Source organism: Ceratotherium simum, chromosome 1 (assembly GCF_057802395.1).
Source record: "Ceratotherium simum simum isolate JZ-2026a chromosome 1, ASM5780239v1, whole genome shotgun sequence".
Classification (NCBI taxonomy): domain Eukaryota; kingdom Metazoa; phylum Chordata; class Mammalia; order Perissodactyla; family Rhinocerotidae; genus Ceratotherium; species Ceratotherium simum.
The window spans coordinates 11,067,950-11,095,613 of NC_141900.1; the positions used below are offsets into that span (position 1 = coordinate 11,067,950).

Consider the following 27,664-nt stretch of genomic DNA (forward strand, 5'->3'; position numbering starts at 1 on the left):
CGTCAACTGGGCTGAGTCCATTTAAAATTTAAAAATCCCTGGGGAAAAAAAAATAGTTTGCTGGTATCATTGAAGACACATAGGCAGAAATAAGTTGCAATGGTTTGGTTGCTATGAATACCGCTATGGTAAAGCCTCAGTGTCACACATTATTTACATTTAGAGAGATTTGTGATTTATGAAGCACTTCCATGTATACAATTTCATTACTGCTCGTAACTACCTGTCAAATACATTGAGCTGGTCCCATTTTAACCAGTGAGAACACTGAGACCCAGAAAGTTTAGATAACTGGCTGGAGATAATGCCATAATGCTCCTATCACAGTCTTCACACTGACAGAGGGATATTTCATAATGTAACTGGAAACATACTCCACAGTCCCTCCTAGAACTGGCCTTGCTGGGGTTCAGAAACATCGGTTAACTCCCAGGAGAGTGGACACACTGTGCAAAGGTATCCTAACTCTACTTGGTATATTTTTTAAAAATCATAAACTTGGCTTGGGATTATTTTAAGGGCTAGGAGGAGAATCAAGGGGATGGAAATCAACCAGTTTAGGTGTTCTGTTCCCCAACTCAAAAATGAAAGAGATGTTATTTTAAAGTCTTCTTAATTAGCGTTACTTTAATTTGTAGCTGTGTTGTACATGCCCAAGCTCGGCGTGTTTAGTCCAGCAGGCATACTGAAATGCACATGCAAATTATCCATTGTTTAAGAGGACTTTTTGAGTATTACATGTGCGTTTCCAAGTTGCAGTGTAGATTCAAATTCAGTTTGATGACTGTCTTTGGATGCCTACAAACTGAGAACTATTTATCAGTTACGAAATCAAATGCAATAAAATAAGGAACTAGTGGTAAAATATAAAGTTTTGGAAAACAAAGAAAAATCTTCTTCACAATTATAATGAGACTTTTTCCATTCCACAAAACCTTTGATTAAACCCACAATGAAAATTTAAATGCCACTTTGTATTTACTTTTATTGTTTTCCCAATTATTTCATTATGACTCAACCATAGATTTTCTACTTTCCTATTATTACAAACTGTCGTGTGGGTTAAATAAGTTTCGTAGGCTGGCCTGATACTATAATCACAATTTATAACATTTTTCTGTGGCATAAATTTACTCTATGCTCCCCAAAACCAAGGTAAAAAATGTATTCATAGATCAGAAAAAAAAATGCAACTTGAGGACTCTTCAAGTCTATTACTGTTTGAAGCAAAACCATCTCTTGTGCGATGAATGGTGTTTTCCAAGAGCTGCCATGTGCAACTATTCTGAACAATAATGAGGTGAATAAACTACAACTTACTTGCCCTTCTAACACTTTTTGTATATAATGCTTCATTGTTCATCAATTATTTCTAATTTTTTAAAGCACTTTCACAAAGCCATTTAACACGAATAATGTAAAACTTTGAGGATCTTAATAGTTATGCATGATCATTTCACCATTTAAAAAAATGTATTATATTAAAATATTCTTCTTTTGGGCTTGTTTCACACCTATTTTTATAAATTTTATCCCCAGCAATTTTTTATTATAAAGTAATACATGGTCACTACAGGAAATTTGAAAAATGCAGAAACTATAAGGAAGAAATAAGAAAAACACCTAGAATCCCACTATTCATAAAAGACCATTGTTAACAGCTTGGTGTATTTTCTTCCTGTCATATTTCTGTGCATTTTAACATAGTTGAGATGTACATGCATACACATTTGGAAATTACCACCATAACACAATTTCAGTAAGGCAAAAGAAATGATAAATCCTGATACAACGAAACCTCTGGCAAACTCTCTTGAGTGTCTTTTCCTTATATATTTCTAAATCTATTATGTAAATATTATTTTATTTGAGATTGCCTTAAACCTTTTCAGCGTGAAAGTGGAAAAAAATCCTCTGGCTTTTAAAGCTTACTCAAATGTGTTACCTAGACTGGAAAGGTTTTACAGTGACCAACCAGAAGGCTGTGAGGACTGAGACTCTTCTAAGACATTCTGCCTCCTCCTCGTCCATCAGACATGTGGAAAGAAAGGCAAAGAGACCCTTGTCAAGTCATCCAAGACTGTGGTCACATGGCCACCATTGCTTTCACATCTAAAATATAAATGCAGTGACATATGTGGACACGTCATGGCAGTCGGTCCAATGAGTTGTATGTGTACATATATGATCCACCTCTCCCCACCATGGATGTGTGAATAAACAAATAATATATATAGTTGCATAAACAAATAGTAATTTTAAGTGGTGACAAACGCTAAGAAGAAAAGAAAGGAGGGTGATATGATAGAATGTAAGGGTGGGTACTTAAGCTAATCTGGTTCCTGAAGGGATGACCATTGAGTTGGAATCTCAGTGATAAAATGTAGACAAAGATGCAAAGATCTGGGGAGAAATGGAAGAGCATTCCAAGCAGATGGAGCCCCTCTGAGGTAGGCAAGAACTGGGCCGGGGAGAGAAATAGGGCGTGTGGCTGGGACAGAGAGCAGGGAGAGAGGCTGAGAGGAGACAGTGAACGAGGCCTTGCAGACCACGGAGAGGAGCTTGTGCTGTGTTCTAGTTACACTGGGAAACTTGGGGATAGTTCAAACCAAGGAGTAGTGTGATGTGAGTCTGCTGCAAAATGAGGTGCTCTGTGGAAAATGGGGCAAGGATAAAAGAGTCAACTGAGGGGGCCAAGGGGAGAGATTTACAAGAGCCCAACTATTTTGGCAGCCATTAATGTGTAGTTGAGAAAACAACAAATTAAAGCAATTATAAATTTACTTAGGCAATTCCAAAAGTGTTTCAGTGGATTTGGGAAAATCTAGAGAAACTTGTTTTAATGTTGTGTCTTAATCAACAATACAGATTTGCCCAGGCTTGTGGGCAAAGAGAGGTGTACACCCCCATCATGACACAGAAAGCCAAGGCCCTACCCTGTAAAATCCGGGACATTTCAGGACTTAGGAGAAGCAGACTATTTTTATTTTAGTTAAGATAAATTGGGGGGTTCTTGAGAAAAAGAGTAACCAGACTGTGGATCAGCCCTAGATGTCCAAGGATAATAAAACACTTGCCTGTATCTGTCACTAATGGCTAAGTGCAACATGGCAACATGGATAAATCTCATAAAAACAATGCTGTGAAAAAAGACTTACACAAAAGGGCAATACTGTGTAATTCCATTAATATGAAGTTCTAAAATAGGCAAAACTGTTCTAAGTGAAAAACAGTCAGAGTAGTGGTCTATGGGGTGTGGGGCAGAGGCTGACTGGAAAGGGCATAAGGGAACTCACTAGGGGGGCGGCGACGTTCTGTATTATGATGGGAGTGTGGGTTACAGTGTATGCGTTTGTTGAAACTCATCAAATGGTACAGTTAAGACTAATTATCTCACAGTTTGTGGATGTTACCTCAATAACAACAACTGTAAACTAATATTGAACTATAACTGATGGCATGCCAGGGCAACGTGTACTAATATCTGTACCTTACTTTGAAATGCATCAAAAATAAGATGGATATGTGATAAAGTGAACATAGTATAATGCTAATCAAGGATGTTCGCAGTACAGTTCTTTCCACTTTTCTATACACTTATTAATCTGCATAATAAAATTTGAGGATGAAAAGCTAAGTGCTTTGTAGGGCCCACGCCCTGGGGCCTGCTGCTCTTGTTTCAGTAAAATCTGTCTTCAGTTTTGCAAGGGGTAGAGCAAATCATTAGCGTTTGTGTGAAGCTTGACACAAACACTTTGGTTGTCTGGTTTTCAGATGTATAGCCCTAAAGAAATGTTAAATTTCTCTTTGAATAAATTGCTTAAACACTTAAATCCGTATTTTAATGAAATTCTTAAAGTAAAATGTATCCCTTGTTTCTTTCTTTTTCTGGTTTGATAAATATTCTACAGACAAAGTAACTCTGCTTAATGCCCAATCTTCGAGTAAGCCTATCTGCAGATCCAAACACGCCCAGTTCAGACAGTACCTGAGGGCAAGTGCACGTCCACGGAGGTCCCTAACATCTGTCCAGTGCACCTTATGTTACATAACTGTCACATTTCTCAGTAGTTAACTTTAACAAAAGAAAGTTGAAAGCTTTTGTATTCATTCAATGGTCAAAATAATTCTGGGAGGCCAATATTATTTTTAACATGTCTATATTTGAGGAAAGCGTGGCTCAGGGAACTTAGAGAAGTCCTTCGAGGTCACATAATGAGGATGTGGCTAAACAAAAACTTTCTCCTGGGTGAATTAAAACACTCTTGCTCTTTGCAGTTTTGTCCTAATTCTGTCTAACTAGTTTGTGATTTTTAGTTTTTAATAATTTTACCGATTCAGTGGTCTCACATTTAAATTTCTCATTATTTTATGTTCATAGCATGAGATATTTGGTATAAAGATGGAACCAAGATCATACTTTGTTCAATCAAACCTAGGCCAAGTCTTTTTCTTTCTTTCTTTCTTTTTTTTTTTTTTTTGGTGAGGAAGATTGGCTCTGAACTAACATCTGTTGCCAGTCTTCTTCTTTTTTGCTGAGGAAGATTGGCCCTGGGCTAAGATCTATGCCCATCTTCCTCTACTTTATATGGGACGCCGCCACAGTATGGCTTGACAAGTGGTGCGTCGGTGTGTGCCTGAGATCCGAACCTGCGGACCCCCGGGGCCACCGCAATGGAGCAGCGCACTTAACTGCTGCACCACCTGGCCGGCCCCTTAGGGCAAGGCATTCTGATCCTCACCTAGATTTCACTTAGATGCTGTCATCTCCTTTTGGGCATAAGACAGGAGAAAGCCTCAGAAGACACAGCCTTATAATAATTTCTTTTGATACTTGAGTAATTAACCCTGGAGTAGGATTCACAATGGACTTGTCTTAAACTGAATCAAATACTATTATCAACTGCTTTCTTCTTCTCAAGAATAGACATGTTGGACAGTTGGGTGTTTAGAGTTCTTTGCAATATTTTGCCATTATTAAAAAAATAAATTTTGCATGAAGCTTTTTCTGTATTTAGGTCTATTTCCTCAGAATACGTTTTCCAAAGTGGAGTCATCATGATGTAGAATTTAAGCATGTTTATTTGTTTACAGAAGTTATCCAGTTGCTTCCCAGAATGTTTTATGAATTAACATTCACATCAATAATGTGTAGTGTCGCTATTATCTTCCAAATATAGAATCTTTTTCTGAATATAAAAGTAATTCATACTAATTGTAAACGATGAAGGGTCATGATAGGTGTTCATCCAATAAATACTTCAGGTGTTCATTTAGCACTTTTTGAATGAATGAATGAATGAAAGCACAAGTACAGTCTTTTTGAAATTATTTTTTCTATAATGTAACAGGCTAAAGTTAAATGGCATGCTTTCCTTTTTTACTGACAAAAGTTACTTTCTCATTGATTTAGTAATAAAAATTCTTTGGTTCAGCTGAGAGAAACTTACAAGCTGTTTTCCTTGATCATTTAAAATGAAAGCAGCTGTTACTGTTTTCATCCCTCTGAGTACTGAATAAATTCTGAAATGTGCTCCAACCCTGTTCCCCCGGCTGCCATGAAGGGTGTGACCAATACTTGTGGTTATCTAGACCACAGCCAATTGGTTAGGCTGAAGTTGAGAGACCACAGTCTTTCAGCTAGGAAAGCAGCTTTAGTTCCATGGTGTGCCAACTGAAAGGTCACACATTATTGTCAAAACCCTGTACCTACATCAGTGGTGGCATCTTTAAGGACTTTAGAATTGGGAAATCAGTCTGGCCCCATCTGCATGGGTTGCAGCCAACTGTGTACAACTCTTCCAACCTGAGGTTGCATTCAAAGCGGCCCGTGCTCCTACGTGAAAGCAGCCTGGAGATGTTGATCAATCCAGTGTTATGGTTGGAAGAATGATGAATCATTCCACCCTGGAGCCAGTAGACAGGGGCTCTATCTTGTCACCTGTCATAGTTCCCATGTGAGAATTCTCTCTATCACTGAATTTGAATGGGAGCAGAGAAGGGGAGAAGAGGGAAATCCCCATAGAGTTCAAGAGGACGTGAAGATTGCTTCATATTTAATGTTGGTGTAAATGCTTTGGGTTGAGTATGTGGTATCTGAACATGTGCTCACTGCCATGGCACCAAAATGCAAGGGCAGACAGTCAGATGATGCTCTTCAGAGCATTCCCATGGGGAGGGAACAAAGAAGCCCATGAAACAGAAATGTTAATTTAGAAAGAGTTCCTGAAGCGAGTACCTGCATATTGACTTTGGTCTTGTTTTTGAACTCAACCACCTAACTGCTGATTGCAGCCGTGCCTTTGGAGCCGGGAAGAACCTGGCCAGTTCTGGATCTAACCTCCACAGCCAGAGGCCTTATTTCTTCACTCTTATGATAATTTTGGTTCAAAGTATAGTCCCTTAACAAGCTGCTGCTTCAAAAGCCCCAAACCTCTTTGTTTTGTTATGCTTGCCTAAACATGTCTTTAAAAGAACTAGGTTTGGAAATATGACTTTATTATAATCCTCTCCTTTGCTGTTACATGTAGACTATGAAGTGTATTTCCATAGTCTAAATTTGTCCCCTAATTTAAAATATTTTCTTCTATTAAGTTTGACACCTTAAAACATTAGGGAGTGAAGTCTGCCAAGGTTGTGTATTGGCAGGAGAGGCAAAGCAATGGCACGTCCACCTGTGCTGGTGGACAAACGGAAGGATGTGTTGGGTTCTCAGTAGGCGAGTGTGTTTTTAAATGTATATTTTCACTCCTAGAAGTAAACATAGGCAGTCAGCTCTTTGATATCAGTCTTAGCAATATTTTTTTGGATCCGTCTCCTCAGGCAAAGGCAACAACAGCAAAAATAAACAAATGGGACTACCTCAAACTGAAAAGTTTTCGCACAGAAGGAAACCATCAACAAAACGAAAAGGCAAGCTACTGATTGGGAGACGATATCTGCAAATGATATATCTGATAAAGGGTTAATATCCAAAATATATAAAGAACTCATACAACTCAACATCAAAAAAACAAACAGTCTGATTAAAAAATGGGCAGAAGACCTGAATAGACATTTTTCCAAAGACGACATACAGATGGCCAAGAAACACATAAAAAGATGCTCAATGTCACTAATCATCAGGGGAATGCAAATCAAAACCACAATAGGCTATCACTTCACACCTTTCAGAATGATTGTTCTCAACAAGATAAGAAATAACAAGTGTTGGTGAGGATGCAGAGCAAAGGGAACCCTAGTACACTGTTGGTGGGAATGCAAATTGGTGCAGCCACTGTGGAACACAGTATGGAGGTTTCTCAAAATTAAAACTCAAACTACCATATGATCTAGCAATTCCACTTCTGGGTATTCATCCGAAAAAAACCAAAAACACTAATTTGAAAAGATATATGCACCCTTATGTTCACTGCAGCATTATTTACAATAGCCAAGATATGGAAGCAACCAAAGTGTCCATCAATGGATGAATGAATAAAGAAGATGTAGTGCGTGTGTGTGTGTATATATATATTACCATTTTACTATACTATACTATATATATTATATTACCATATATATATAGTATGTATACTATATGTACTATATATATTACTATTATACTGTATTACTGTATACACACACACACACACACAATGGGATACTACTCAGCCATAAAAAAGAATGAAATCTTGCCATTGTGACAACATAGATGGACCTAGAGGGTATTATGCTAAGTGAAAGAGGTCAGACAGAGAAAGACAAATACCATATGATTTCACTTATATGTGGAATCTAAAAAACAAATGAACAAACAAAACAAGACAGAAACAGACTCATAGATACAGAAAACAAACTAGTGGTCACGAGAGGGGAAGAGGGTGGAGAGTTGGGTGAAATAGGTGAAGGGGATTAAGAGATACGTACTTCTAGTTATAAAATAAGTAAGTTATTGGGATGTAATATACAGTATAGGGAATATAGTCAATCATATTGTCATAACTTTGTATGGTGACAGATGGTTACTAGACTTGTGGTGATCATTTTGTAATGTATGTAAATGTTGGATCATTATGATGTACATCTGAAACAAATATAACATTGTATGTCAACTATACTTCAATAAAAAAAGAAAATAAATGTATGTTTTCATTTGTTATTTTCTATGTATTATATAATTAGACCTTTGATTTATTCTTTGATGCATTGGTTTAGAAGAATATTTTTAATATCCAGCCAGCTGAGTTTAATTTAAACTCTCTATTGATTTTAGGTTGTACAATGTTGTGGTCAGAAAATATTACCTAGTGTATGTTATGTTTGTAAATATTCTTTAGACACACAATAATGTGATAGGCCATCTTTTTGCAAGGTAAAAAATTCATTATACAGTTATTAACTCAACATTATAATTATATTATTTAAATGCCTTGTGATATGTATTTTTTGTGTACTAAAGTTCTTACAGACTATTTTGTCTTAAAGATTTTCATGGAATTTTCATCTATTTCCCTTAAATTTTTAACATTTTTAAATAATTCCATCCATTATAGGGATGAGTTATCCCTTGTTATGAACTGCGCCTTATATGAACTCATTTTTTTGTCACATTTGCCTTGAGTGACCTTTGATCAGCATTAATACTCCAAGTCACTGAAGTGCACAAAGTTAGTTGAAGTTTGTGAATATTGTGTTATTTTAGTTTTGCTACTTTACTTGGCATTTCATGTGATATCTTGTTTTCCTTTTCTCCAGTTTGCCAAGGCACGAGTAACAGGCTTACCCAGCTGGGCACTTTTGAGGACCACTTTCTGAGCCTCCAGAGAATGTTCAATAACTGTGAGGTGGTCCTTGGGAATTTGGAAATTACCTACATGCAAAGGAATTATGACCTTTCCTTCTTAAAGGTTAGTTCTATGAATTTGATTGTCTTACTCAAATATAATAGAAGTAAAGATAAGTAGACAAAGGCCTTGGCAGAATTTAACTGGAAGTGTATTTGCTTTTGCTCTGACAGTTACAAGTCCCAGGGAATGCAGAGGTGAGTTTTATGGGAAGCTCCTTTACCAGCTGGTGTCAAGTTATAGCTATAAAAGAATATCCAAAACAGACAGGTATTCTGGCATCCCGCTATCATCCAAGACGCTGATGTTCATCTTTTAACCATTGCTTCAGCTGTGCTATCCTGGCTCTTAAAAAAAAAGGTTCTGCTTTGTAGCATTTGCCTATTTCCTTGGCTTATTTCCTTGTAAATATTCTCACCATGGTTGATTTCCAGCTACCAACAGTTTTAACAGCCAGTTCACAAAATTCCCGAATATTTCACAGTAGGCTCTAGTGAGCCAATAGGAGCAGCTCTGAAGGCTTCCAGGGTTTGGTGGTAGTGGAACTTTGGAGTTGATTGGCCTTTTCCTGGGTTTCTTTATTTTTTTTTTTTAAATATGAAAGCATGCAAGATACAAAATAAATTAATACAACATTTCCATTTTCATCTGAGTGTGTTGAACACCAGGTAAAGTGAGGGTCACAGCACTCCTAAGTAACGCACGTTGCCCTCCACTGTTGCAGCAGGTGCGAGAGGCGAAGGTGAAGAATCCTCTGAAATCCTGTCACCCCACATGCAGCTGTAGTCATCTATGTGCTTTAGATTTGTCAGCCACTCACGTGCATCATTCATTTAGGTGTCCTGGGTTCTCTGGACCCATTTTAGACCTTGAATTCTTCAGTTCCTCAAAAGAAGAATAACATGTTCACGTTTTATCTCCTTAGACCATCCAGGAGGTTGCTGGCTATGTACTCATTGCCCTCAACACAGTGGAGACGATTCCTTTGGAAAACCTGCAGATCATCCGAGGAAATGTGCTCTATGAAAACACTCATGCCTTATCAGTCTTATCCAACTATGGTGCAAATAAAGCCGGACTGAGGGAGCTTCCCATGAGGAACTTACAGGGTGAGAGGCCAGGGCACGAGGAGGCTCTCAATGCAGAGGGCAGCTCGGGTGGTGCTCAGCAAACCTGTCACTTTTCTTAATTCCGCTCAGAAAGGACTTTGATTCATCAAATACAAATGTAGTGAGTGCCAGCTGTGTGTAGGATACAGCAGGTGGAAGTTACTAAGAAGATGGTGGGCAATGGGATGGAAAGGGAAGATTTAAGCCAGGTACCATTTCTCCCATGTTCATGGAAAAAAATCCAGAGTTAGTAAGATGATAAAGGTTCTAGGGAAAAGAGAGTATGACCGGATAACCTGGGCGGGAATGCAGACTTTTTGTGCCTAGGGAGTGAATAAACTGTCGATCTTACTACCTACCTCAGGTATAAGGAACATACATTAAAAATCAACCCCTAGGGGCCGGCCCAGCGGCTTAGTGGTTAAGTGCGTGTGCTCTACTTCAGTGCCCTGGGGTTCGCAGGTTCGGATCCCGGGTGTGCACTGATGCACCGCTCATCAAGCCGTGTTGCGGCAGCGTCCCATATAAAGTAGAGGAAGGTGGGCACAGATGTTAGCCCAGGGCCAGTCTTCCTCAGCCAAAAAAGAGGAGGATGGGCAATGGATGTTAGCTCAGGGCTAATGTTCCTTACAATAAAAAAGAAAAAAATCAACCCCTATTTGAAACAGTTTCCAGAGTAAAACTGTTATACCGAAGCCCTGTTAAAGTTAAGGGTAGAGAATGAAGGTATAACAGAAGTCTGAATTCTTGTGAGTAGGACACTGTGAGGGTCCTGTGAGGGGAAACTGTGGAAGATGGTAGAAGAGACAGGAAGCTGATGTAAACTGACTGAAGAGAACGATGCCTGTGCCTCCCTCTGTGGCAGGTGCAGAGCCAGGCATGTTCAATTGGTTACTTCATTGGATGCTCACAACTGTCCTCAAAGCAGCTGTTACAATCTGCTGTTTTACAAATAAAGAAATGCGGGCAAAAGAACCCTCCTAAGGTCCCAAACTAGTGAAAAAATGGCCAGGGATGGCCTCCAAATCCCTGCCCCCGAGCCCTCGCCCTTCCCATGTGCTGTGCAGTTCTCCTGGGAAGGAGCTGACCAGGAAAGGAGACGAAAGCAGAGGATGCCTACCAGAAAGAGTCATCCTGGCAATGGTGGGAGCCCAACAGGCAGCAATGCTGGGGCTGGGCAATGTGCCCAAACCCAGCATGGAACTCGCCAGGCATGGCCCTCTGGTTCAGTTCCTGGGTTTTGCCATTCTATAAAACTGCCTTAAGAATTTCCATTCACCACTTTAACTGCACAGAGCACCCATGCGCAGCTTTCTGTGTTGATGCTAACACTAGTTTGTGCTATTCACACTTTTTGTGAAATGCACTGTTCTGTGCATTGGCACACCTCAGTGTGCCTGTCTTGCCTCTCACGATCTCATGGTGACAGGCAGGTGTGGTTAAGAGCGTGGACCCCAGAGCCAGACTGTCTGGGTTCCAGTCTGGCTCCAGCCGTCACCAGCCAGATGCCCCCAGAGCGTGTTCTCTCTGTGTCTTAGTTTCCTCCTCTTCAAAAATGTGGATGACAATGGTAACATACTTCCTAGAGTTGTTGAGAAAATTAAGTGAATAACTATAGGTAAAGCACTTAGGAGCTGTTTCTATTGATGATATTATTTCTCTTGCTGGTATTAGTGTTGTATAAATCCAGATTAAATAATTATTTAATGTGAATTATTTAATATTAATTAAATACTGTTGTTAATAATTAACCCAGTGCCTACCATAAAGTGGGCAGTCATTCAATGTTGAAAGTAAAAATAAAAGAATGACTGCCTCCGGATTACTGCCTCTTTCTCTTCTAAGCTATCAGGCTTAGAAGGGCCCCTGAATCCGTCAGCACCTTGCTGCCTCCCTTCACCTCTCACAGTTGCTGATCGCAGGTGTTCTGTAAGGCCCCACCTTGACCTCGCATCTTATACGCTCTTTCTTGGCACCCTGGTCTGTTGTCCTAATGGTCACGACAGCCTTGACATCCCTATTCTGCACTTCCAATTCTGACTTCTCATCGGTTTCGTCCACCTGACTCTGGCCCCCTCTGTAGTGAATGTTTTCACTTGACTGTCCTGCTGTCATCTCTGACTTTATATCCAAAGCTCCACAATTTGGCCCTTTCTGACCTCCCAGCCTGTCTTCTGTGATGTTCTCCACCATCCACTGAAGAAACTGCCCACCTGTCCTGCCCTCTGTGTCTTTGCTCCGTCTTCTGTCTGCCTGGAGCCTTCAGCACCCTCCCTCCGTGTCCCTATGCAGGATGCTCCCGTCAGCGTGCTGGGACATGTCGTTCTTTCCAACAGCCTAAGATATCCTCCCTGGGAGCACCCTCCCTTCTCTACGCTGGCACTTTGTGTGCATGGTGTATCCATTCCCTGCCTGTGGCATGTGCGGCATTATTTGTGTATCTATATTTAAACTACAGAGTCATGGGACCGTTGTGAGGATTAACTAAAATAATGCGTATGTATCAACTCACATGGTACCCGGCCCTGCCATGTGTCATGGTCTCTTGTGTGCATGAAGTTGTTCGCTGTGTGACCTGTCTGTCTCCCCACGTGTGTCAGTTCTTAGCGAGAAGCCCGTTGATCCAATTCATCTTTGCAGACCCTAACGCACTTGCTACCATGTTTTGTGCATATAAGTCATTCAGTAAATGTTTACATTTAATGTCATTGATGCGATACTCTCCCTTTGCTCGGGCTTGAGTTTTTTTAATCACTCCTAATTTTTCATGTCCTATCAGTTCTTCCTTTGAAACAGTTGTACAGTCTTTTACATCCTTTGCATTCCTGGTGTCCGCCCTGTCTCTTCATCGTACATACAAATTCTTCTTGCTCCACATCACTCGTCACACCCCTTTCTCCAATGAAATGCTCCAAAAGCACCTCACAGCATCCCCACCTTCTCCTGACATTACCAGCCTACAGTGCTGGTTATTGCCGCTTGCCCGTCCTGTTGCGCCTGCCCCTTCATGTCGTCGTACTGTCGTTCCTGTCCGGCCAGGATCAGCCTCCTCAGGAACCCCCAATTCCCCGTACACTCATCGTTTATGCTACGTCCACTGACTAAAAGCATTATCCCCTTCCTCCCCGTGTTTCTAAATTCTGATCACTCGTTGTTCAAAGGCCCAATTCAGGGGAAACGCTACCTCCTCCGTGGCACTGTCATCCACTCATTTCTCATCTGCCCTTGCTGAAGGTCTTTGAGGAGTCTTATCTGCACACTGGCATCGTTTTAGCAGAACACAAAATGTAAAGAAACGCATGCATACTTCATGAGAGTTTAGAAGAGATGGCAGGTTTGGTTACTGAGGTTCCTTTCTCTCACAGAAATCCTGCAGGGCGCTGTGCGATTCAGCAACAACCCTATCCTCTGCAACGTGGAGACCATCCAGTGGCGGGATATTGTCAGCAGCGATTTTCTAACCAATATGTCAGTGGACTTTCAGAACCAACTGGGCGGTTGTAAGTGTTCCACAGAAGTCCCCTCTGCCCCGAGCTCCTATGGTTGGGCAATGCTGTAGAGTGTTGGGGTGGAGGTGAGAGAAGACAGAGTTGATGGTAAGTCACATTAAAACAAAAATAAGTACAGTCACATGTCACTTAATGACAGGGATACGTTCTGAGAAATGCGTCATTAGGTGATTTTGTCGCTGTGCGAATATCATGGAGTGTACTTACACACACCTGCATGGTACAGCCTCCTACACCTACACAGAGTCCAGCTACACAGAGCACCTGGGCTCTGTGGTGCTGATCTTCTGCGACCACTGTGTGTATGTGGTCTGTCGTCAACTGAACATCATTATGTGGTGCATGACTATAGTAAACAAATTATCTGCCCTCTAGAAAAGCACGTATTTAGGACAGAGAGGATAAGTCTATTTTTCATGGTGACAGCACCCTTGCTGGCAAGACAGATCACCCCCCAGGACAGCTGAGCCCTCCTGTGGCCATTGAAAAGGGGCCGTCAGTCCTGGCACGGGGGCTCCTCCCATCCTGCCATGAGGAGATTGGCCCAACTTTTGTGTGCTTCTCACTTGCTGCTGAGTCTCAACGTGGCGCCAGGCCCTCTCGTAGCATTGGGCCTGAACTCTGCCCTCCCGCTGATGGGCCTGGGCAATCCCACACTGCCCCCCAGCAAAACTGGATGAGCGCTTGGGGAGGGAGTTTGTCCGTATTCCCTATGCCCATGACCTAGTCCCTGCCCATTCAACAGTAAAGCAGCCTGCGCGAGGCAGAGGCTGGCAGGGGGCCAGCTGGAGGTGAGGGCTGCACCACTTGCCCCGTCAGCAGCGCAGTGTGGGAAACTCTGAAGACACGTGCTTGGGGGCTTACACTTACCAAGCTTCACTTAGCTTGCCCGCTCCTGGTCTCCCTGGTCTTTCAATCCTTTAACATAAGGAGCCGTCACCATGTCCTGCTTCTCTGTTTCCCCACAGCAGTGCAGTGGGTGCGTGGGTTTTTTGGTCTCAATTTGGGGTTAACATGGATTTTCATAATCAACTAGATCCCCTTTGTTTTTTGTTTGTTTTTCATTTGATTTGATTGATTGATTGTGATAAAATACCTTTAACATAACATTTACCATCTTAAACAATTTTTAAGTGTACAATTCAGTGGAATTAAGTACATTCACATCGTTGTGCAGCCATCACCACCACCATCCATCTCCAGAACTCTTTTCACCTTGCAGAACTGAAGCTCTGCACCCGTTAAACACTAACGCCCCATTTCCCCTCCCCCAGCCCCCGGCATCCACCATTCTACTTTCTGTCTCTATGAATTTGACTTCTATAGCTGCCCCATATGAGTAGAATCACACAGTATTTGTCCTTTTGTGACTGGCTTCTTTCACTTACCACAGTGTCTTCAAGAATCATCCATGTTGTAGCGTGTGTCAGAATTTCCTTCCTTTATATGGCTGAATAATATTCCATGTGTCTGTATACACATTTTTTTAATCCATTCATCCATCGATGAGCGCTTGGGTTGCTTTCACCTTTTGACAATTGCAAATAATGCTGCTGTGAACATGGGTGTTGAGCTCCTTTGTTTTATAAATATATTATTCCAAGAGATACCCAGGATGGCAACTGCTGTGTTTGCAAGAAACTGAAAGCTTTATTTTACAATGCAAAAGTTTGTATTGTCCATGAGATCACAGTTCACCTTTCCTCAGCCATCTGATGGACAATGGGGAGGTTAAATTTTGCGCATTTATAACAAAAGAAGTGACATGTAAAGGCTGTGAGGCTTGTATGGGTTTGCCATGGACTAGATCAGGCAGCCCAAATTGGCACACCAGCCCTTATCACACTGCAACCGTGGGAAAGATCTGGCAGGAAAGTATTGAGAAAGAAGAGTGATGGACAGGTTTATGCAAGAACAAGATTCAAATATTACAAAGCTATGAACTATAAACCAATATGATATTGTTAAGAATAGACATATAAGAATAAGCCATAGACATGTAAGAATAACATAATAAGAATAAGCCTAACTAAATCAAATGTCCATAAAGAAATGACATTTTAAGCAAATAAGGGAAGAATTCATTATTCAATAAATTCTTCTGGAATGATTTTACTACTAGGGGGAAAATATCAAAGTGGCAGAACTATAAAGGATTTTTTTTAGAAGGAACTAGGGATATTAGGTTAGTCCCATTGGAAATTACCAAATCACCATTCACCTGCCACCTGCATTTTCCACATTTGTTACCTGACCAGTGACAAGTTCAGGAGCCTGACACTCTCCTTGTGGAAGGAGAAACCCCGCCCTCACCTAGTGCTTTTCAGGCCACATCTAACTTCTGAGAACTTATCTCATTTAATCTTTACCCAAAAATCTCACAAGGTGATTTAAGTGCTTGATGAACAGGCATTTGAGATTTAGAAAGGTTACCCAATGTGCCCCAAGAAATGTGCCCCAACATTACATTGTTCTTTTTTTTGTGTGTGGGGAAGATCAGCCCCGAGCTAACATCCATGCCAATCCTCCTCTTTTTGCTGAGGAAGACTGGCCCTGGGCTAACATCCGTGCCAGTCTTCCTCCACTTTATGTGGGACATCACCACAGCATGGCCTGACAAGCGGTGTGTCGGTGCGAGCCCGGGATCTGAACCCCGGGCCGCCAGCAGCGGAGCGCTTACACTTAACCGCTAAGGCATGGGGCTGGCCCCTTGGATTTTTTTTTTTTTTTTGGTAAGGAAGACCAGCCCTGAGCTAACATCCGATGCCAATCCTCCTCTTTTTGCTGAGGAAGATTGGCCCTGGGCTAACATCCGTGCCCATCTTCCTCCACTTTATATGGGACGCCACCACAGCAGGGCTTGACAAGCAGTGCATAGATCCATGCCCAGGATCTGAACCCACGAACCCCGGGCCACTGAAGCAGAGCACGAGAACTTAACCACTTCACCGGGCCAGCCCCTTTGGGTTCATTTTGATTCTTAGGTACCTGGATCAGCAAGGGTATGGAGAAACAGAAATTCTCATATTGTGCTTGTGGGCATACATACATAGGCAGGGAGAGAATTTTGGCAATATGTGTTAAAGCTTTAAAGTGTGCACACCTCTGACCCATGAATTGCGTGTCTAGGAATAATAAGAAAATAAATAATAAGGGGAGGGGCCGGTCCGGTGCCATAGTGGTTAAGTGTGCGCACTTGACTTTGGCAGCCTGGGCTTCTCAGGTTTGGATCCCAGCCGCGGACCTGTATACTGCTCCTCAAGCCATGCTGTGGCGGCGTCCCACGTGCAAAATGGAGGAAGATGGGCGGGGATGTTTAGCTCAGGGCTAATCTTCCTCAGCAAAAAGAGGAACATTGGCAATGGATGTTAGCTCAGGGCCAATCTTCCTCACCAAAGAAAATAATAATAATGAGGAGAGTGAAAATCATAAGGAATGTAAAAAAGTGTTTTTGTAGAAAAATATTCCTTGCAGTCTTGTTTATAATAAATTTTATAAACAACTTATACATCTAAAAATAAGAGATTGGTTAAATAAATTATGATACAGCCTTGCCATTAAAAATCATGTTAGGTAGAAGGATATTTAAAGACAGGGGAAGGGCCGGCCCCGTGGCTTGGTGGTTGAGTGAGCGCGCTCCGCTGCTGGCGACCCGGGTTCGGATCCCGGGCTCGCACCGACGCGCTGCTTCTCTGGCCATGCTGAGGCCGCGTCCCACATACAGCAACTAGAAGGATGTGCAGCTGTGACACACAACTGTCTACTGGGGCTTTGGGGGGAAAAAATAAATAAATAAATAAATAAATCTTTAAAGACAGGGGAAAATTGTCATAACCTTTTATTAGTTTTTTTTTTAAGTTATAATGCAATGTATAGTGTGACATCAATTCTTATATATACATACACTTCTATGTCTGTATTAATTACCTCTGGATGCTTTCTTCTTTTTGCTTTTTTCTATTATCCCTATCTTATATAATGTGTCTGCATTTCTTTTCTGTCACAGTTAAGAATAGAATTATAAGCAGACCTTGAGTTCCTTGGTTTCAAATGTTTTCCTCTATTACAGAAAGATGCCATTAAACATTTTTATTTTAAATAGTTTTTCTTTTATAAATCTATTACATGCTTATAATAGAAATTTGAAAAATATGGGGAAGTATAAGGTAAAAAGCGAAAATAACATATCCCCATACAGACACAAGCACTTTAACATTTATCTGTATTGCTGTTGCTCTCCCTCTGTTTCCTTCTCTCTCTGTGTCTCTCTGTCTCTGTCTCTCTGTCTTCACAGCGTACAGCCCACACTGTTCATCTAGGGTTCAGCCTCATGGTCTTTCATGATTCTAAGGAGCACCAGCCTTGCGTTAATGCCTTCCCGCCCCGGGGATGATCATAAAGATTGTCAGTCATATTAAAAGGGTGTCCTGGTTCAGCAATCACGTGACAAATCGTCAGCTCTTCTGTTTGAAATCTACATTCTCTCAGATACTAAATTCTTCCTGCCTGTGGGAGACGTTGGGACACATATTAACTCCTTTAGGTTATTGTGTCTGCGCCATGCAGAAAACTGCATGACAAATTTAGTGTCAGCTTGTTTTCTATGTATAGATAGAACACTTTGGTCTTCAGATTTTTCAATGCTGATAAAAACAAAACACAGCTAATGAGATTAAAAACCACTGCAGCTGTAATTTGTACTTGCTCATTTATAAAAACTGCAAAAATTGATTGATCAATTGCAAATATTTTCAGACAGTAGCTTGCAAATTAATAGCTAAGGTTCTAGATAATCAACAAAGTGACACACACTATGAACATTTCACTCTTTGTGCAGCATCCTGTGCCGCTCTCTGACTTGGAGTCCAGGGGTTTTTATTTACAGGACCCCAGCTCCCCCTGGGTGACTGACCACCCAGTCACTCAAGACTGGACATAGCAAGAACGTAGTGGGTGCACCAGATTAGATACTTTTAACATTACTGTGGGAGATGGCTGGTGTGCCAACACTCTTAACCTTATTGTGGGAGATGCTAGGCTTCCAAGCCTAAGCAAATTTGAAATCTGGACCCTTGAGTTCATTTAAATCCTGGTTTTTGCGGCCTGTGAGAAGTCAATAATCACTCTCTGCCTCAGTTTCCACAGCTGAAATGTAAACAGAAGCAGTACATGGTTCATCTTTTTATTCCTACAAGAGTGTTTTAAGTCATCTTACAAAGCAACCAGACAAACAAACAAACAGAATAAGAAATTTGAAAGCTATTCCTCGTTTCTAGAATGTCACTTTGCTCAGGGACTTAAGAAGAGTGTCAGTTTCTTGTCACTCGTTGCCTTTCCCTGAGATATGAATTAACTATTACTTTTATATTTTAGGCCAAAAGTGTGATCCAGGCTGTCCCAATGGAAGCTGTTGGGGTGTGGGAAAAGAGAACTGCCAGAAATGTAAGTCACTGAGCAGACTTTCAGATAACTATGTGGCCACCTCCTCCCCCTCATACTCAGCTGACTGTCTTTGTTTTCCCTTTGAAGACTCCAAAAAGCATCCTTGGTGATAAGGCCAGATGTTAGCAGTAATGTGAATGACGGTCTTGCAAATCTCCCTGCATGCGGTTAATCCCGTGTGGGCTATTCTTGGCGCTTCAGCCTGTCGTAAATAAGTGAAAGTCAGCCACCCGTCTACCCGGCATTCTCTCTGAACAATATGTTTGGCGGATTTTTCTGAGAATGGAAGACTTTGTTACCTGAGTCTACACTTCTTGCTTTCCCTCCGTTTCCCCCTCTCTTTTGGTACCCACCTACGTAGAAGCACAAGCACCTTTTTTCAAGAGGCTTTTCCTGCGAGAATTGTTGTTTAGGAGCGTGGCTGGCCAAGGAATCTGGGGACATGTCAGCTTAACACTTGACCATCTGTCCTAAGTTTACTTGTGACATGACTGTTATGTCCTTTTAAATGCTACTTCCTGTCAGGCCTTTTTGTTATTTGTGCATGCTGTCCGTATTACCCCAAAACTCAGCTCTAAATAGGAAAAAAAAGGAGTACAATAAAGAAACGTCATGAATCGGTGTCATTTGGCAGAATGCGAATGTTTGAGGATGTTAACAAGCCACTGAATTGTGGAGTCCATCCTTTCCTTCACTTGTTCATCCACTGTTTGCAAGTACTCTGCAAGGTCCGTGGGAAATGACCCTTCCATCCTCTCTGCTCTTCAGCTCATGGGTGACCTTTGCTCTTTTCAGTGACCAAGACCATCTGTGCCCAGCAGTGTTCAGGGCGCTGCCGCGGCAGGTCTCCCAGCGACTGCTGCCACAACCAGTGTGCTGCCGGCTGCACAGGGCCCCGGGAGAGTGACTGCCTGGTAAGAGCGCCCCAGCCCAACATGGGGCGCTTCTCTGGCCCAGGATTTAGGGGCCTCTCTGTGGGAGAAGTCTGCCGATTAACACTGGTAGTAGTGACATGGATGTTGTCCTTTGCCAAGTAACAAAGCATCTTTTATTGTCCTGCCTTCACCACCTACTTTGTGACCTTGGGCAAATTATATGACATCACCATGCCTCAGTTTCCTCGTCTGACAATGGTGGATAGTAAGGTACCTAACTGTCAAGTAGTCTAAATGACACAATGCATGTGGCATCCATAACCAGGATCTGGGCATAGAATGAGCATAAATATGAAATATGTGTTATTTGTCATTAATGTTTATTGTGGCCAGCAGCAGTATCGTCACATTCCTTATCATTTAACTTAATTTTCGTTACAAACCTAGGGAGTTGATACTGATATAGAGATATATATCTACAATATATACAGAGATGTTCAGAGACCCATCCAGAGCCACACAGATCTTGAGTGTCATGGCTGGGACTACATTTGGATCTTCTGACCCAGTCCGTCTGCTCTTTCCATCATGGCTCAGCTGCCTCCTGCCCACCCCCAAGGGGTCTTGAAGCACTCACTTTTGTCCCTGTTCCTGCAGAAAGCTCTAACAAAAGCTTGTTGCCCCAGTAGGCTGTGGGTACACCACACATAGGAGGCCTCTTGGTTGTGAGCACCTTGGAAGTCCTGGAGACACCAGGACTGGCAGAGCTGAGTCCTGGAGTCAGCGCCGAGTGTGACAAGACCCTCGTGGGCTCCAGACAAGGAGGCCCACCTAAGGTGGAATCCAAAACACTGTGTCAGGGAAAGGATGATTTTTAAATTCCAGAGGCTGGACCCGGCCCCAAAGATTTTGCCTCGTTTGGTCTGGGCTGATTCTAATGTGTAGCTGGAGAGGCCACCACTGTGTTTGGTCTGGTCCTCTGTGCATGGCACCCTTCCTAGTCAAGGTTTTCTGTGGTTTGGCAATAAATTCTAAAACGTATCTCAAGTGTTCTTTATGAGGGAAACCTAATGTAAATTGAGTTTAAAAATAATTTCACTCCATAGTTACCACTCTGGTGTGTGAACTCCTTCATCATTTTGTAAATTAATAAAGAAATGTATTTTTCTTTCATCATAGTCCAGAAATTATCACAGCTGGGACAGTATATTTAAGAGAAAGGTCTTTCTGACTCTGCTGAAAGTACTGTGCTAGATTTTTCTGCCCTAATCGCACGCCTGCACAGTAAGGACTGTAACATGAGCTTTCTGCACCCAGTCACACAGTGCTGAGGGTCCTGGCCCAGCCTGACCAGCGTGCCACCTCTCCTGTGACAGGTGTGCCGCAAGTTCCGGGACGAAGCCACATGCAAGGACACCTGCCCGCCACTCATGCTCTACAACCCCACCACGTACCAGATGGACGTCAACCCCGACGGGAAGTACAGCTTTGGCGCCACCTGCGTGAAGAAGTGCCCCCGTGAGTGCATCGCAAAGGGCCCCTTGCCTTGGTTGGCAGCCCTTTCCTGTTTGGGCTCCTACTGGAACCCTGAGTCCCCTGTCTCGGGGAGTCTTTGGGTCTGTGTGTCTGCTTCGTGTCCAGGCAGGTGACCGTGGGCCCGTCCGGGTGTACAGGCGAGGCGCCAGCCTGCCGCTGCAGGCGACAGGTGAGGGCTGCCGCTCTGCTCCTTGGTGGGGCTGCTCGTGCTGTGGTGGCCAGGACAAGAGACCCGCCTGTTGTGCGGCCCCCTGGAACTGAGGTCCAGTGTAGCAGTCCAGAATATTCCCTTGTCTGACTGGCACAAGGCCACAGCGATCGGGCCGTTTGACAGGCAGGTATCGATGGTCCTGAATTAGAGAGCGTGTCGGCCTTCTTTGGCCGTTATGATTCTGGTGAAAGCCGTGCCTCTCAGGAGTGCCGCACAGGCTCTGTTTGTTGTTGGGTTTGGCTTCAGTTGTTTGGTGTTGCTTATTTATGTTTGCGTTCTACAGGTGGCTATAGCGTTTGGGGAAATGGTGACATGAATTATTTCCTAATCGAGAAAGTGTAGAGTTGTCTGATTAAAGAGCTTTAGAAGCCAATCTTGATTTCTAGGAGGGTGATTCACTAAGGAAAAAAAAATTAAGAACAATTATGAAGGGGAGATTTGCCCTACCAGATTTGTGGATATGAAAATTTTTAAATTCTGTGCATAAAAAATAAAACACAAATGGAATAATAAGCCATTGTAAGGTAAATGAAAAACTAAGATAAAAAAAAACTTGCCACAATTATGACACAGATATAATCTGTGAAAGAAGTAGAGTTTAAAAATACACAAGAGAACACTCACAGCCTAAGAGAACACAAGCAGACAACTCACAGAAGAAAAATGACAAATGTCCAGTAAATATGTCTGAGGAGCTACTTGGGGAAGCCAAAACAGGAACACATAGAGCTCCTAAAAAATATTAGTATTCGTGTTAATATTAGCACAAATAAATTACTTCAAGGGGGAGGGGAGGCTGAGAAAACAACCCATGTACCTAGCTTCATGCAGAACCAGTTGGTCCTACCACCCCCAGCAAAGGGAAGATCGCCAGGCCAAGAGGATCATGGAAGGGGAAGACGCCACCCACAAGAATTAAACGCAACCTCAAATGTAGCAGCTTCGGTGGAAGAGTGGTCTTTGTTTAGGTTCACGTATTTTTAATAAGTATTCAAGCTTTAACCATAAGTCCCGAAGGTAGAACCTACACAAATAAATGAACTGCAGAGGTGTTTAAACTTGTGAACGTGCACACTGTTTTCTCTGTAACACATCTGTTTTCCTGCCTGTGATGAGATATCTTTATTTCTCCATATCATGGTGTGGAAAGCTATTAAAACTCTTGAACTCTATTCCTTTTCTGTTTGCAGCCTTTCATTCTTTGTCTTTAAAATAAATAAAACCAGAGGAGTATGTACCCTTTTCATCAGCCCCGTTATAGGAGGACACGAGACAATTGTGTGAGACCCAGAAGCACCTGGAGCCGCCTTCGCCACCTTCCTTTCATTGTTTCTTCCCCAGGTAACTATGTGGTTACAGACCATGGCTCCTGTGTCCGCGCCTGCAGTTCTGACAGCTACGAGGTGGAGGAAGACGGAGTGCGCAAATGTAAAAAGTGTGAAGGGCCTTGTCGCAAAGGTAGGGAGCCTGCTCCGTGTGGAGTCAAGGCTCTTTCTCTGGTCCTGAAGCTCCCCTGCCAGGCCCCTTCAGCATCACACTTAGAAGAGATTTGAGTAAATTTCTTTCTTTAGCCTCAGAAATTTGTTCCTTCTTTTATATCCTGTCCTGTTCTTGGAATATCCTCAATGTCAATTTATTCCTACTTGGCCTTTATTTTATCTTTTATTTTGAAATTTTTCAAACACCCAGAAATGTTGCAAGAATAGTGCAAAGAACACCCATATGCCTTTCACATAAATTCACCAATTTTTAATATTTTGCCACACTGTTTTCACTCTCTCCATGTTTGTGTTTCTCTGTGTGTGTGTACATGTATGTGTGCATCCGTGTGTGCATTTTTTCTGAACTTTGTGGTGATTACAGACACTATAGCACTTCACCCCTCCACGTGTCAGCATACTTTTCCTACAAAGGGAGGCATTCTCCTAAGTAATGAATGACAGTTTCACACTCATCCCGAGTTTAATTTCACTCACTGCTATCTTCTAGTATTCGATTTAATTTAAACTTCCCCTGTTATCCCAAGTCATTTTTAGGCGTTTTTCCATCCAGAAGCCAGTCAAGGATCATGGGGTTCATTTAGATGTGCTGTCTCCATACTCTTCATTACTCGTGAACTTTTCTCAGCTCCCCTCCCCCACATTCTTTCTTTTCTCTCCCGTGACCTGAAGTTGTGAAGAGTCCAGGCCAGGTGTTTTGCAGAATGTCCCTCAGTCATTTATATTGCGTCCACTGTGTTGCTGTTATAAATAACACCTCAATGAACAGCTGCTTACCTGGAATATCCACTTCAGATGCCACCTTCCCTATGAAGCCATCTGTGATTTCAGTTAAAACTGATTGCTTCTATAGACACTTCACGTGTATTCTTTCATGGAGCAGGCTCAGCCTTCATGTTCCAAGTCATCGAATCCTCTCAACCCCTCTAGGAGGTCTGTGTTTTTATGAACCCCATTCTGCAGATGAGGACACTAAGTCATAGAGAATCTAAGTGACTTGTCCAAGGTCCAGCAGCTGGGAATGACAGAGTTGAGATTTGAAGCTCTTGTAGTCTCAGTCCCAGGCCAAACCTGGCCATGTCTGTCTTCCTGGTCTTGTAACTCCTGTGGGGCAGGTGGGTTGGTGCCCTCAGAGATGAGTACCCTTTGGCTTCAGGAAACTTCCTGGCAGAGGAGACATGGAAGGAAGGAAATAAAAACTTGGGGAGCATCAAGGTGGAGTGAGCATTCCCCGTAGACTCTCCCCCATAAGATACAACAAAAAGGACATTCAAATACCAACAGAGGACACACACAACACAAAAGACGTCTGAGAGACACATGCAGCCTTACATCTGAAGGTGGAGGTGCTGGAACCCCCAGAGAAAGTGGAAGGAGGTAAGGGGAACTCCTCTCCTTCCCCAATGACAGCAACCCTGGGACCAGGTCAGCATGGCTCTCAAAGAGAGAAGGGGCGAGGGGCAGCCCTCTGTGGGAAAACCATCACTCTCCAAGCTCTCTCACAGCCTGTGGGAAATTCCCATACGGAGGGGACTGAACTGTTGTGGTGGTGCCTTCATCACGCTAGTACCCCAGGAGAGCAGATAGCAAGGGAAGCACGAGAAGCCCCTGGGATTGGGCAGGAGAAAGAAAGAGCCCCTCCCCCTTCCTGCAGCACCAGCATATCCAGTTGGCCAGAGTGCCCACAGATCGCGGCAGGCCCAGAATACGCAGCTCTTGACCCCCACCTAGTGGCAGCAGGTGGAAGCTGTGGTCAGAGGTTTCAGAATGAGGAAAAATAAGCCCACGCCCTCAAGCAGTATGCAAAAATATATTAAATCTCCAGGCCAGAAGGAAAATGACAAGCACCCACAAATCAGTCCTGAAGGCACAGAAATTTATAACCTAAACCACAGAGAATTCAAAATAGCTATCATAAAAAAGCTCAATGAATTACAAGAAAACATAAATAGACAATTCAATGAAATCAGGAACTTCTTCACAAAAGAGATTGAAACTAAAGAAAAACCAATCAGAAATGTTGGAGATGAAAAACACAATGGAGGAGATAAAGAAAGATCTGGAATCTTTAAAGAACAGAGCTGAAAATGTGGAGGAAAGAAAGAATTATTGAGGATGGGAATGCAGAAATGCTCCAGATGGTGGAGGAGAGAGAACTAAGACTGAAAAATGAAGAAATTCTCCGAGAAATATCCAACTCAATTAGGAAATACAACATAAGGATTATAGGTATTCCAGAGGCAGAAGAAAGGGAAAAAGGAGCAGAGAGCTTATTCAAAGAAATAATAGCTGAGAACTTCCCAAACCTGGGGAAGGAGCCAGAAATACAAGTGAATGAAGTCAATAGATCTCCTAAATATAACAACATAAAAAGACCCTCTCTAAGGCATATAGTAGTAAAGCTGGCAAAAGTCAATGACAAAGAAAAGATATTAAAGGACAGCAAGACAAAAAAAAAAAAAAAAATGCCTACAAAGGAATTCCTATCAGGCTCTCAGCCGATTTCTCAACAGAAACTTTACAGGCCCTATGGGAGAGAGTGGAATGATATATTCAAAATTCTGAAAGACAAAACCTTTCGGCCAAGAATACTCTATCCAGTGAAAATATCCTTCAGATATGATGGAGAAATAATAGCTTTCCCAGATAAACAAAAACTAAGGGAGTTCATTGCCACAAGATTCCCACCACAAGAAATGCTCAAAAAGGCCTTCATGCTTGGAAAAAAAAAAAAGAGAGAAAGGGGATACAAAGCTTTGAGCAAGGAGAAAAATAGGTAGACAAAATCAGAAAAATTGCAGCTCTCTATCAGAATAGGTTAGCAAACAATTATGACATCAAAGATTAAGGGAAGGAAAACACCAAAAATAAATATAACCTCATCACTTTAAACACAAACTCACAACACAAGATGGAATAAATTGTGACAATAATAGCTTAGAAGGGGAAGAGGAAAGGGATGCAATCGACTTAGTCTAAGGAAATAACAGGCCATCAGAAAATGGACTATCTCATCCATGAGATTTTTTATACAAACCTCATGGCAACCTCTAAACAAATAAACAGAACAGAGACACAATAAAATAAAGAGAAAGCTGAGAAAACCATCATACAGAACTACCAAACTGAACTGGTAGTCAGAAACACACAGGACGAGAAACAAAGCACATGTAAAAGAACTGGAACATGAGGGATAAAATAGCACCATTAAGCCCTCATATATCAATAATCACTCTAAGTGTAAATAGATTGAATTCTCCAATCAAAAGACACAGAGTGGTGGGATCGATTAAAAAACAAGATCCAACCATATGCTGCCTCCAGGAAACACATCTCGGCTCTAAAGACAAACACAGGCTCAGAGTGAAAGGATAGAAGACAATACTCCAAGCTAATGGCAAACAAAAGAAAGCAGGTGTCACCATACTTATATTAGACAAAGTAGATAGACTTCAAGAAAAAACAGGCAATGAGAGGCAAAGAGGGGCAATATATAATGATAAAAGGGACACTCCACCAAGAAGAAATATCATTTATATAAGCACCAACACAGGAGCACCAAAGTACATAAAGCAACTATTAACAAAGCTAAAAGGAGATATTAACAACAACACAATAATAGTAGGGGATCTTAACACCCCACTTAGATCAGTGGATAGATCATCCAGACAGAAAGTCAATAAGGAAATAGTGGAATTAAACGAAAAACTATAGAGAAGATGGATTTAATAGATATACATAGAGCATTCCATCCAAACACAGCAGATTACACATTCTTCTCAAGCATGCATTTGGAGCATTCTCAATGATAGACCAGATGTTGGGAAACAAGGAAAGCCTCTATAAACGTAAGAAGATTGAAATCATAAGAAGCATCTTTTCTGACCATAATGCTATGAAACTAGAAATGAACTACAAGAAGAAAACTGAGAAAGTGACAAAGATGTGGAAGCTAAACAACATGCTACTAAACAACCATGGATCATTGAAGAAATTAAAGGAGAAATCAGAAAATCGGGGGAGACAAATGAAAATGAAAATACACCATACCAACTCATATGGGATGCAGCTAAAGCAGACCTGAGAGGGAAACTCATAGCAATACAGGCCCACCCTAACAAACAAGAAAAATCCCAAATAACCAACCTTAAACTACACCTAACAGAATTAGAAAAAGAAGAACAAACAAAGCCCAAAGTTGGCAGGAGAGAAATAATAAAAATTAGAGCAGAAATAAATTAAATTGAAGCAAAAAACAGTAGAAATGATCAATTGAACTGAAGAGCTCGTTCTTTGAGAAGATAAACAAAATTGAAAAATCCTTAGCCAGACTCACTAAGAAAAAAAAGAGAGAAGGCTCAAATAAATAAAATTAGAAATGAAAGATGAGAAATTACAATGGACAGCACAGAAATACAAAGGATTATAAGAGAATATTATGAAAAACTATATGCCAACAAATTAGACAATCTAGAAGAAATGGATAAATTCTTAGACTCATGTAACCTCCCATACTGAATCAAGGAGAAATAGAGAATCTGAGTAGACCAATCACAAGTAAAGAGATTGAAACAGTAATCCAAGACCTCCCAAAAAATAAAAGTCCAGGACCAGATGGCTTCTCTGGAGAATTTTACCAAACATTCAAAGAAGATTTA

The 27,664-nt window shown here is 41.8% G+C and overlaps 1 protein-coding gene across 3 annotated transcripts in view; it reads left to right on the forward strand.

Annotated features, from left to right (window-relative positions):
- The window catches only part of EGFR (epidermal growth factor receptor), a 201,864-nt gene that overhangs the window by 117,775 nt on the left and 56,425 nt on the right, over positions 1-27,664 (forward strand). For all 3 annotated transcript variants that reach the window (XM_087434015.1, XM_004438373.3, XM_014793664.2), the window contains exons 2-8: positions 8,737-8,888; positions 9,751-9,934; positions 13,300-13,434; positions 18,817-18,885; positions 19,681-19,799; positions 21,137-21,278; positions 22,849-22,965. In XM_087434015.1, coding sequence (XP_087290141.1) covers positions 8,737-8,888; positions 9,751-9,934; positions 13,300-13,434; positions 18,817-18,885; positions 19,681-19,799; positions 21,137-21,278; positions 22,849-22,965 — 918 coding nt within the window. The remainder of the gene's footprint in view (positions 1-8,736; positions 8,889-9,750; positions 9,935-13,299; positions 13,435-18,816; positions 18,886-19,680; positions 19,800-21,136; positions 21,279-22,848; positions 22,966-27,664) is intronic.